The sequence below is a fragment of the Dendroctonus ponderosae genome, unplaced genomic scaffold, assembly GCF_020466585.1.
Source record: "Dendroctonus ponderosae isolate FM_Combo_2020 unplaced genomic scaffold, Dpon_F_20191213v2 Dpon_F_20191213_10, whole genome shotgun sequence".
Classification (NCBI taxonomy): domain Eukaryota; kingdom Metazoa; phylum Arthropoda; class Insecta; order Coleoptera; family Curculionidae; genus Dendroctonus; species Dendroctonus ponderosae.
The window spans coordinates 3553728-3566242 of NW_026017111.1; the positions used below are offsets into that span (position 1 = coordinate 3553728).

At 44.7% G+C, this 12515-nt stretch overlaps 2 protein-coding genes and 1 long non-coding RNA gene across 3 annotated transcripts in view; 2 read left to right on the top strand and 1 right to left on the bottom strand.

Moving 5' to 3' along the window:
• LOC109534832 (zinc finger SWIM domain-containing protein 5) overlaps positions 1-12515 on the top strand; it is a 47568-nt gene that overhangs the window by 14182 nt on the left and 20871 nt on the right. The window contains exons 2-5 of the mRNA XM_048662176.1: positions 5750-5861; positions 5931-6058; positions 11574-11710; positions 12170-12325. Of these exons, the coding sequence (XP_048518133.1) occupies positions 5750-5861; positions 5931-6058; positions 11574-11710; positions 12170-12325 (533 nt within the window). The remainder of the gene's footprint in view (positions 1-5749; positions 5862-5930; positions 6059-11573; positions 11711-12169; positions 12326-12515) is intronic.
• Positions 3794-4926, bottom strand: LOC125502733. The gene is made up of 2 exons (XR_007280496.1): positions 4269-4926; positions 3794-4159 (listed from the first exon to the last, which is right to left on the bottom strand). It is a non-coding gene; the product is annotated as an uncharacterized LOC125502733 (long non-coding RNA).
• On the top strand, positions 6628-11544 carry LOC109534830 (Bloom syndrome protein homolog). The gene is made up of 8 exons (XM_019900608.2): positions 6628-8766; positions 8822-8973; positions 9122-9395; positions 9454-9630; positions 9797-10026; positions 10076-10384; positions 10438-10843; positions 10896-11544. The coding sequence occupies exons 1-8, from the start codon at positions 7639-7641 to the stop codon at positions 11400-11402; spliced, it is 3183 nt and encodes a 1060-aa protein (XP_019756167.2). The 5' UTR covers positions 6628-7638; the 3' UTR covers positions 11403-11544.

Genomic DNA, 12515 nt, shown 5'->3' on the forward strand with positions numbered 1-12515 from the left:
ACTTCGACACATTCAAGTCAAAACGTGGTCAGACATATACCAAACCACTTCACTTCCCAGTTTTAACAGTTCTAACCTCACCTTTTTAAGATTTGACACTTGACACGATACCTGGCATAACATTAGATACTGACAACGTTGTATTCCAAGGGGGCTACAATTAGCCGCTTTTCAGCGACTGCTTTGGAATACCGTGTTGCCGGATTTTACGGACATATTGGAATGGAGTACTTGAGTACTAACGGATTTTTGATTCTGAAATTCCAAATGAGCAGAGAACTGCGAAAACTGGAATTACTTGTTGCTCCACCAACGATTTATTTATGTCATCACCAAATGGTAATCTTCACTCGCACTTGTTGCCATCACTTCAATCTTCGCATTTTTTACTGGCCACTGGCAACAATGCATTCCAAAGAAGCAACATTTTTACTGATATCGCGTCCGTTAAACCAGCTGTGTGGTGAATTTCCATTTGATTGGTGCTGGAGTACCAGCAAAAAATGCCACCCATTCCTTGTACCAGATAATGAAGTTTCGATAAGTGGAATGGAGAGAGGAAATGAGCGATTGAACCGGCGCCACTGGGCCCTGAAATTGAATTAAGGGCTCTCCTCACACAAAGGGGTGTGTTCTCTGAAAATATTGTTTTATAATTTATTTTCTAAGTGCTGTGGTCCATTCATTTCATGCGAGCAAGGGGGATGCTCGATGCTAGGGGGCGAAGCCGTGCGTTGAACAGAGAGGGAGCCAGTTAGTTACGCACTAGTGTCAGGGGGCTTAATGCTGTCGCCTTTAAAGACACGATCGGAAGTGGAACAGATGCGGCCTGCATTCAACTTAACTTAACCTCAAACTTTGGGTTTGTGTTGGATCGATCCGGGTGACCGAAGTTTTTGAGCGAGTTTCATAAAACTTTTCTGCAATATGCTCTCGGGCCGCGCTTTCAAAACTTGCGGATTCTAATGTAATTTTCTGCATTCGCATCGACGGTCGCGGCGATCAATGTAGTCGCATTTGAGGAACATTTTCGATGAAGGAAAATTCCTGATGAATAAAAAATGTCCCTTTCCATTCTCCTCCTGCAAATTTAAAGCCCCAATACATCAACCCCGCCGTTGTATCAATTATTTGGTGGGGCCCTCAATCCGCTGGCAGCGTAAGGTTGCGAATCGCTTGCGCCCCCTCCGTCTACATAATACATATAGACACACTTCTCTGTTTACACAAATTACTAGCGATATTTTTTCTCGGGCCCCGTTGCCGCCCCAGTCGTCTCAAACCGACTAATTCCTTGTTGCGGACGAGGCACAATGGCCGATGAAAGGCGGAAACCGCCTTCGTTCCGGCAACGTGGCGTGATTAAGGAGACCATTCACGATCGGAATGACGTCAAGGGCCGATCGATACCGAACGGGGCCGAGCTGCGCCTGCTCGCGGGTAATTTAAATTTTATTATCACGTGGAGGCTGACGAGCGCGCCCGGGAAAATGACTGTTGGGAAATTTCTATCGACGTTTTCCGAATTTATTTTCTACAGTTTGGAAACCGGAAGTCACAAATCGAATGCATTCAGTATCGCTTGAAAATCCAAAATGCGTTTGACAACTGATTAATCTCAGTGTCACTAGACTGTCATGTCGTTACGACAGTTGCACGGAGGGAATTTGGGTCACAAGATGGAAATAGCGGCAGCATTAACAAGTCGCTACGGTTTCGTTCTATTTCTATTTCGCCGGAATTCCGAAGGAAAAGCCGAGCGGTGCGGTTCGCACCTGAACCAGTGAAAAGGGAGCAAAACGACGACAGACAACCGCCGGTGACAAATCGGGGGCCGCTCAGGTGCCTTTCGGCAAACAGGGCCGGACTTGCGAGGAGCGGCTAATTGTAGCCCCCTTGGAATACAACGTTGCCAGTATCTAATGTTATGTCAGGTGTCGTGTCAAGTGTCAAATCTTAAAAAGGTGAGGTTAGAACTGTTAAAAGTGGGAAGTGAAGTGGTTTGGTTTATGTCTGACCACGTTTTGGCTTGAATGTGTCGAAGTAGTATCAGTGTTCTGTCGTAATAACGTACAAATAATAACTTTTATATCATTAGTTATGTCTATTTCCAATGTTTGCAGTATTTGTCAAAAAGGCTTTTCAACACAGGGAAATCTCAATAAACATTATCGTACAAATCATGGTACCACAGCGAATAAACTAAAATTGTGTTTGATTTTCTTTATAATTGTTATTTGTACAGGGTGTTCCGTACATATGTTAAAATATTTTAGCAGCGTGTTCTCTTAGTCATTTTAGAGGGGGTCTTCCTGAGAATTTTTTTAATTTGAGGTCTCATTTTTGAGATATTTGATMTCCAAAATGGCGAAAAATATTAGTTTTTGTTGTTTTTCTTTAAGACGGTTAAACATTGGGAACTTAAATTTTGGTACACATAAGATAATGGAAGGCCATTCTATGGTAGTGTTTTGTAGTTCAGTTTACTTTTATACAGGGTAGAAATGTGGAACTCCTACTTTTGTCTTGTTCAGAACTTTTTTATGTGCACTTAAACTTTTATCAACATAATTTTTTTAAATACTACAAGTTATTTATCAATTTTTTATCTCATTGTTTTTTCTTAAGGGCACTAGTTTGCCCGCAAAAAAATTAAATCGTGTCGGCTTAATCAAAACTTTCCAGGCCGTTGGACTGCTAGAGGTCAAAAAGCTCCTATTAACTCGCTTCCTAGATCTCCCGATTTAAACGCGCTCGATTTTTACTTCTGGGACCATTTAAAAAGCATGGTATATTCACCAGAAGTGAATACAATTGAAAAACTTTAGGAAGGAATTTGTAATATTTCTAACGAAATAAGAACTTCAGTGCAAACTTTACGGTCTGAAAATTTTTGTTTCATTAAAAGACTGCTGCTAAGTTAACATTAGAATGGTTATTTAAATTTAATTTTGTTTGTTTATATCGTTGCGCATATTGTTAGCATGTTTTTATTTACGTAAAATTTATTCAAACTATAATGTATATTATTTTAATAAATTTTTTTAAATTCTTTCAACATTAGAAATCTTAAACTGATTTTTGGTAGACATTTTAAATCGGATATTAATTTATTTTATCGATATCTTAAATAACTCGGTAAATATATAATAATGTCTTTTTCATTTTCTCTCTCTCTCTCTCTCTCTCTTTCTATAATAACGCCTCAAATCAGCTGAAATCTGGCAACAATGTATTCCAAGGGGGCTACAATAGCATACGTTAAAATGCAAATGTGACCGCTCTCTGCGCATGCGCGAAAATTTGTAATAGACGAGACGACCTAAGGACCTAACCTAAGATTGACTGCATTGTTGATCTGAAGGGGGGATGTTTACTTACTATTTACTCTGATTACCGCAGAGTAAATAGTATTTACTCTCAGCAGACTACTCACTATTCTGAATATCGAACACGCCGCTTCCCTTTTTCTGTATCTGTACTTACATTCCTTTTTTAACCACTGCGGATTAGTTCTCGTATATTTTAAACTTTTGTTATTTGCGGTTTTCAGGTAATTTGTAATTTAATGATTAAATAGATCGCTCTCATACCTATTGTTTTCATTATACTATTTTTATACAACAATTACAATTACCTACAACTTTTATTAAATAAATTATGCAGGAAAATGCCGGTTAAAATTCCACTTTAAGTGCAGAGTATAAACTGCTATAAACGAAACCTCAACTTTATGTTCGGTAACTGTTAACAAATTGAACTTAATAGCAGATAAAGAAATAATAAACAACTCCTATTTAAAAAAGGGTTATTGGGTACATCACCAAATAGGACATGCATCACGCACTCTACATGTCCTAACAAATCCTAAATAATAAGAAAGCCAAAAAGAGAAAAGCATTAAAAATTTCAAATAGGGAATAAAATGAAGTTCTGTTACATTCATAGGACATACGTTACATAGATACAAGGTCCCCACAGCGATTCTTTAGTAAATAAGACATGAACATTATTAAGATGTTGATTGCAACTTCAATGGAACAACATGGAATAGTTGCTTATTTCTTGCTTTGCATCTGGGTGACAATTTATGATATGGCCACTTCTACCAGACACAGTTGAATCAGTTTGGTCGCACAGAGAGCATTAAAATTTCGTCCTGCAAAATAAATAGCAACTCAAAAGATAAACAGTTGCCGTATAGCTCTAGAGCCACTATATTTTATATTCCTTTCAGATTCCATATCGTACTTGAATTTTGAACCTACTAAACATGTTTAATACTTCAGAGGGCAGAAAGACCGATTGAGTCGATAGCCTTTTTCTTTAGGAAATAAAGATTATTTATATATAAACTTCAGATTCAGATCAACAATTGTCAACAATGTGGTCGATCTTAAGGTTAGGTCGTATTGCCAATCTATCGTCTCTCATAAACGTTGGAGCATGCGCAGAAAGAGGTTAGTTTTGCATTTTAATGTATGCTCTACAATTAGCCGCTCCTCTCAGTTGCAACAGATATGGCGGCAGTGACAGTTGCAGTCTCATCCGTCAAACGAATTGACATTGATCGTTTGGCGCATGAATGCACGCGGATGGATTAGATGGGGGGAATGCTCCCCTGTTGTCCACTTTGTGGCGGCACGCCGCAACGCCGCGACGCTTAAAGAGGATCGCCGATTCCGGGTGGATGGGCTGCTTTAAGAACGCCGTGGCGCCCGGCCACGCCTAGACGCTCGAAGAGGACGCCGCTAATTCGTTCCTTATTGCGGATGAACGGATGGGAAAGAGATCCGGATTGCAATTGTTTTGCAGGCAGTGTCAAACTGTCGCTCAATTGTCCAAATGTCATTGACCCGAGTGCACCGGTGCAGTCAACGGCCTTTTTTTCGCACATGGCTTCTATGACGTCATCCGATGCACAAACAAAACAACTGAACGACTGAATGAAATGTTACTATTAGTGCATTCCGGAATTACGCGTAAACAACAAATTCCCACGCCGATGACGCAGTAGGCGCTGATTGCGTGGCCTCCACCGGATGCACCGCTCCATACCGGTATAGTGTGCAGCGCTGTTGCCATGTTGGTCCTCCCGCAGGCAAACTTGATAATTGACTATGACAGTGTCAACTAAAGCTGGCAGCATCTCAATGGCGGGGTTGGATTAAAATTACCGCCTTTGCTTGAGTGTCCGCAGGCAAAAACTTCGGCAATCTTGACTAAGCAAGACTAAGATTTTGTTTTTACACCGATTCAATTTCCTGTTACTAACCATCGCTAAAGGAGGCAGAGTTTTTTGGCTGCCAACGGCAACATGGCAGGACGATGCGTGTGCCACCAGCAGATAAACAAAAACAGCCTTGGCGGCTGTCACAGATTATGCGGAAGCGGGCCGGGGGAGGATGACCTAGACCAGCGGCTCGACGACACTCAAGGCGGCGTTGCCGCGTGCACCTGTGACTTATCAGGTTTTTTTTCGGTTACCTGCGCAATTGCTGCTCAACTCGAATGAAGGGCGCTGTTGTCTATTGTTCTGAACAATTACTCTAGCCAGTCGGGCCGGGCCATTAAAGTCAACGCGAGCTTGATACACGACCAGAAAGCGAGTGGTTCCGGACGAAAAAATGGCCTTTATTCGGAGAAATCGCTCGTGATTTGGCCATTAAAGCTCGCAGGTCGTGAGAACCTGTGGACGCCAATGTTGCCATCATCATCCACTTGACTAAAACGTGAATTTTTCTTGCAGGGTTCCACTTGAGCGGGCTAGTGACAGCTCCGAGGAGTCCGCCCCCGCCGACACTTCCATGTGGCGACATCGAGCCGCCCACTAAATTCAAAGTTTCCGTTAGTTTTGATAGGTTAGTGGCAGCAAATCAGTCCTATTGGCTGGCTTTTTTTTTTTGAAAACTACCCCCACTCTTTTCCAGATGTAAAATAACTGCAGTGACATGCACATGTGATACGAAAGACATTTTCTGGTGCCAGCATGTGGTGGCTCTATCTTTATATCGAATCCGCAATGCCGACAGTGTCGGACTCAGAGTTCCTATATCTGGTAAGTATTTCCGGAATTTCGCCGCTCTCAAGGCTTGGTTTGCCGCTGGTTTTTTTTCCGAAAAAAAGGTTATTTTTTCACTATTGGGCAGCCCAATAAAAAATCGTTGAACAATAGATGGATTTATTGCCGGCCGTCTGATCGCCTTGATGACAGGATGAGACAATTGAGGCAGCAGGTAGCGAAGCGAGACCTATCGATCCATTCGTCGGCTCGCACGCTTTGATCTATCCCTTTCCCGACCGAGCTATCCGCTTGAACCAGGGCAATTTCGCATTTGTACTGGGAATTGTACCGGTTTTCCCCCACCTATTCAGCGTGTGTTTTCCATTGTACTCGCTGGTGTACAACAGGGCGCTAGCGCAACCGTTTAATTGACCGAATGGTCTATCGTCTTTAAACCGTTTAATAGCTCCCCACCCTTTAAATGTCGCTCACTTTTGCTTTTCCGGGCCTTTTCTCGTGCCCCGCTTCCGTCCGGCTTTGTTTACGCTTGACCACAACCTTTACCACTATTTTCTTTCATGCTTTCCAACTGTATTCCGATCTTTTTCTCGTGGTTTCCTCAGCGCTTAGGGGCATGGGGCGCGGTTTTCACGTGTCAACTCGCCCAATTAGTGTGGATTTTCGAAAATATTAAAAAGCATCACGCAATATTTTGCAGAGAGAGTTTCAGCCAACAATCGCAAATGTTTATTTGCGGCTTAGTAAAAAGTCACACAAGAACAGCTCTTGTTAAAATAGAGGATTAAAATAAACCAGAGATTGGGTGTACTGGTTGGGCAAAAAAAAAAGAAAACAGCTGATGCTCGTTTTTTTAAGCAGTGGTTGAAAAAAGTACTTTGGGCATTTAATTTAGTAGGGAAGATTGTAGCTCTGAAGAATGAGAAAACATTGGCCTTCAGCGCGGTTGCCGAGTTGTCCTGGGGGTTGCACGCATTTGCTCCGCGCTGAATGAAGAAGAGACCGTTGTGGAACTACCGCTGCTGCAAATGTACTATTCGTGCACTTGTTGTACAACAAATTTAAAAATCAATAGTTTCTACAGTATAATCTGCAAAAACTCAATTATTATGCATCTGAGCCACATTTTTGCATGTTGTTGCTCCCTAAAACAGAAATTAGCAGCAAAAAGCACCGGTCTTTGTTTTTTCCTGTATTTCAGTTGTTCTCAGAAACAACAAAAAAATTGGTACTCCTCAAACAACAAGTTTTCACCGGAATATCCAGCTGAATATTTCCACTTAAAATGCTTTGGTTATTTGCAAACAAAAAGCAATATGTGTTATCAAGCACAGCCACATTGACTCGTTCCAATTGTACTGAAGCTCAGCGATTTAGTACATTTATACTTGCCGCGTGAACCGCGTCACCCATCTGATAACTGTCGTCAGATGGCCGTCAAGATGGCAGAAGCAAGCACGTTCGTAGGTTAATGTGTCGCGTTTGTTTAGTATTTTTGCGTAATTTGTAGTATGTAGTTTAAAAAAAACCATCAGTTTCCCGTAAACAAGTACATGGTACTAGAGCGGTTATTTGTACGTGGCGCGTCGCACTAACACTCGAAAATTACCCAGTGAATGGTGACTGTGACTATGGAAGATGAGTTTTTTGACCAATTTCGCAACAAGGATCTTTCCAAGATCAAAAGGTTCGATTTCAAGAAGTTCAAGGCTGCAAAGGGGTCGCCAACGCCCCCGCATTCCACCGTGAACGCCGCGAGTCAAGAGGTCTCTAACAGTTTGTCCAGTGTTACTCCTCATAAGAGCCCTGAAAGGGCATTACCAGTGCAAAAGCTAGTTATACCTTCAAGAAAGCCAAAGCCAACTAGTACAAAGGTGTCAAATGATATTGGGGCTGCTAAAAGCAGTGATACTTACCTGGATAGCCTGTATAAAAGCACTGGGGCCCAACGGGAGCCCCCGGCTGCTCAAATAGTGATTAAGGCCAATAGCCCCAGTTTGCTCTCGGGGGCCTCGCGGCCTCCTTGCAATGTCAGTAAGTATTTCACGGAGGGCAGCCCCAAAAAAGGCAGCGAGAATGCGTCCCCCTTTAAGAGGATTTTACAGTCAAAGCTGCAATCACTCACTGTTGAGGAATCTGTGGAGGTCAAGCCGAAGAAGTTCCACTTTAAGAACCGTTTGAGGGCTTCGGCTGCTTCAGAGGCAAAGCCTCAGCCAAAGGAAGAATCGACTCAGAAGACCGTCCAACCAGGCAAATCTCTAAGTAAAGCAAAGGGCCTGCTGGTGTCCGAGTCACTAGATGTGAACGACGCCGACTATATGGATGACGATGAGTTTGAGCGGCGCTTTGGAGGCTTGGCCGAGCCGGTGGAGGGCATTGAACAACACAAGGTAGAAGAAGACACTAAAGAACTTTTAAATGAGATATCAAACCTGGCGTGGGACGAGAACGTTTTCGAAGAAGAGCCTCAGCAGGGCTTCAAGGATCGCGACGACGACTCGGAGGAGTTCAGAAAGGACTACGAACACTCGGAGGTGATGATGGAGGTGCTGCATCAGAAGTTCGGATTGCGGGAGTTCAGGCCTCATCAACGCGAGATCATCAATGCCAGTCTTATGCAGCACGACTGTTTTGTTCTGATGCCTACCGGGGGCGGCAAAAGCTTGTGCTACCAGTTGCCGGCTATCCTGATGCCTGGAGTGACTGTGGTGATTTCGCCGCTGCGCGCTCTGATCAGCGACCAAGTGGGTGAATTTTGGCTGCTCTTCCAGGGCTTGTTTTGCACTTTGATGTTTCCAGGTGGACAAGCTGAATGCCCTGGACATAACAGCCGCCCATCTGTGTTCGGACGTGTCCAAATCGGACAGCGACCAGATCTATATGAAGCTCAGCATGAGAGAGCCGGGAATCAAGCTTCTCTACCTCACGCCTGAGAAAATCAGCGCTTCTAGGTACTTGTCCAGAGACTAGTTAAGATATAACTATTTGCTAAGTCGAAAAGCGAGCTGCTTTAGCCTAAAAGAACCAAATGCTTCGAACTATTTCGCCAACATTTGGGGTTGATGCTGTCGCTCAATTATGTAACTTTCCCCATTTAAGGATCATCATCGACATGCTGAATGGTCTCTATCAGCGGGGCAAACTGGCCAGGTTTGTGATCGATGAAGTCCATTGTCTGTCCCAATGGGGCCACGACTTTCGGCCCGACTACAAGCAGTTGGGGCTGTTGCGCAGCAACTACGGCGAAGTGCCCATCATTTGCCTAACGGCCACCGCCACTAAACAGGTGGAGAACGACGTTATTAACATTCTAAATTTGAGGAGCGTGAAACGGTTCATACGCAGCTTCAATCGGCCCAACATCAAGTACGAGGTATTCGTAGCTATTTTGTGATTTGTTCGCGTAGGCAAAGCAATCGGCAACCTTCTAGGTGATCAACAAAAAGGGCAAAGCCACGGGCGCAATAGCCGGCCTTATAAAGTCGAAATTCCCGAAAAAATCCGGCATTGTTTACTGCCTGAGTCGCAGCGATTGCGACCGTCTAGCGGATGATTTCAACCAGATGGGAGTGAAGGCGAAGCCCTATCATGCTGGCATGAACGACAAGGTTTATAACAGTCTCAGGTGTCTGTCGCATGTATCTGTTTATGCGAGTGTCGGCCAGAAGTCCGCAGTCTCCGACCGATAGAAGCACTTTCGCATCCTCGTACAAACGGATGCATGGGACAGGGGCTTTAATCGGCCACCATCCATACATAAATTGCGCTTTTTAGGTGCGGGAAGCGATCCAAAGAGAGTGGATGCAGGATAGATTCCACGTGATCGTGGCTACTATTGCCTTTGGCATGGGTATCGATAAACCAGACGTGCGCTTTGTAATCCACAATTCCATCCCCAAGTCGGTGGAGGCGTTCTATCAAGAGAGCGGGCGCGCGGGGCGGGACGGCGAGGTCTCCTACTCCTACCTGTTTTACTCCTACGGCGACGTCGGCCGACTTAAAAGGTAGGCGACAGGCAGGAGCGCAGCCGGCAGGCGATTAATGCATACCTAGGCTGATGCAGATGGACCGCAATATGAACAAAAAGACACTGGAGGCGCATAACGAGAATCTCAAACAGATGGTGAGCTTTGCGGAGAACGTGGTGGACTGCCGCCGCTATATGCAGCTGATCCATTTGGGCGAGCATTTCAACCGGCGGATTTGCATCGAGAACGCGGCAACTACGTGCGATAATTGCCAAAACATCGACAAGTACAAGACAATCGAAGTGACCAAGCAGGCCAAAGAGCTGTGCACTCTTGTTAAAGACATTTCGGGCAACGGCAACTTCACTCTGCTGCATGTGGCTGATGTCTACAAGTACGAACAGGTAGAGTGGGGAGAGTGCGGCCGACTAACAGGGGCTGTTTCAGGGGGGCGAAGATCAAGAAGATCATGGAGAAGGGCCATAACAGGCACCCGCTTTATGGGGCCGGGGCCCCGATGGACAAGACCGATGTGCATCGGATCCTCAAAGAGCTGATCCTCAAGCACGTGCTGCAGGACTTTTGCACCTACACGGGCGAGTTTCCTGTCGTCTACATTCGCCTCGGGAAGATGTTCTATCAGTTTTACAACTCGGACTCTCGATTGACGATTTCCGTGTGCAACGACAAGCAGATTCGGCAGCAAGAGCCGCTGCTGCGTGTCTCTAGTGAAGAGTTTGAGGACAAAAGTCGCCCTGCCACCGCCTCTAAGGAGGTGATCCGACACAGTGTGCAGAAGCAGAACACTGCAAAGCTGCAGGCGGCGCGCAAACTTCAGTTGGCGCAATTTAAGGTGCCAACCAGCATTTTTAAGCAACACAAAGTACATGCGTGTTATTTTGCAGGTACAATGCCACGAAGAACTACTGGAGGAATGTCGCCGATTGGCCATGGAGCGCAACCTCACGCTCTCCTCCATCATGAATCTGTCCGCCATCAAATCGATGAGCGACCATCTGCCCGCGTCTAAAGAGGAAATGTTGAAAATCCAGCACGTAACGGTGGCTAATTACACCAAGTACGGCGAGTTTTTCCTGCCAATCACGCAGAAGTTTCGCGAAAAGTACGACGCGCTGCTGCCATTGACTACGCTTAAGAGCAGCCCTGAGGCGGCGCAGGATGAGGACGATTTTCGCCCGTCAACGTCCCAAAGCCGGGGCGGTTCGCCCAGTAAAAAGGGCGTCAAACGCAAGGGCGGCTGGGCGGGCAGGCGGGGCGGCTTTAAGAGGAAGAAACCCGCCAGCAAGAAGGGCAAGAAATCGGCCAGCGGAAGTGGCTGGAAAACGAAAGGCACCGCCAAGGGAAAATCAAAAGCGAGTTCCATCGGGCTGATGCCAGTGCACATAATGTGACAACTTTCGAAAAACTTATTGTTTTATTGTTACCCCTTAGAAAGGACCTTTTTTCGCCGATTTATACCGTAGTAATAGAATTAATTGCGACTTTTTAGCGGCAAACCAAGACCATTGATTTGATTAAAAACTGTTCACATAGCCTAATTGTTTAAATGTTTTCCTTTAAAGAAACGCTTTTGCAAATGGATCGGCAACAACTGCAAAAATTCGTTCAGTACCTGATCGCCGAGCACCATACGGAGGTGCTGCCCACTGCGCAGAGACTAGCCGACGAAATCCTGCAACAGCGCAGCGAAATCAATCAGGTAACTGTCGGAATTTTATGGCTTTTTCGGTATATTGAAAGTTTTTCAAATCACAATTCGCGAATAAAAATAATACTTTGTTAAAAAATACCTTCCTGTTTTAGTTTATAACATAAAACAATACTTACACACTTCAATTTGTTTCTGTTTGCTTAAAGGCTTGCAAAAGCTGAGTAGAACTGAGCCAAACAAGTCACAGTGACACCTAAGCGCAATAAGTGTCAAAGTTGACTAGTTGAAGTGTAGTATTTAGCCGCCAGCGGGCGCTTGAACTTAACCGATAACCGCCCCGTATCGGATTTATCCAATTCATATACAAAGCCTCTGAAAGTTATTTGTTGTGCATCTCACTCGCGCACATTGACTTTATGGGAGAACCGCTGATGGACGGAAGCAAATTTCAGCAGCGAAATCACTCAAATCGAGATGAAAATTCAATTTTTTTTAATAATTAATTAGATCGCGGGCGCCCCCGACCCGACGGCAGGCGCTGCCGCAGACGACGCACACACGTGGCACCTAGACGAGACTCAAGTATGCGAGCAGGTGCGCTCCTACCTGGCACAAGGCACCTACTACAACGCGAACAAACAGCTAAACTCGCTATTTTCCAAGGTATGTAGCATAGAGGGTGCCACCGTTAGTACCGAAATAAAGAAGGCCCACTGGCTGAATTGTGACGTCACTTAAAGTAGTCCGACCAGGCATAGCGCGTAGCGGAGTATAGGATGGATCAACTGTACGAATATGAATATTTTAGACAAAAATAATGTCTTCAGGAATTAATATGCTTTTTACATTGCTT

Coding starts and splice junctions, on each gene's coding strand:
- LOC109534830 (XM_019900608.2), top strand. CDS start 7,639: ATGGTGACTGTGACTATGGAAGATGAGTTTTTTGACCAATTTCGCAAC. Junction 8,974..9,121: donor GAGAAAATCAGCGCTTCTAG/GTACTTGTCCAG, acceptor TCCCCATTTAAG/GATCATCATCGACATGCTGA. Junction 10,844..10,895: donor TTCAGTTGGCGCAATTTAAG/GTGCCAACCAGC, acceptor GTTATTTTGCAG/GTACAATGCCACGAAGAACT.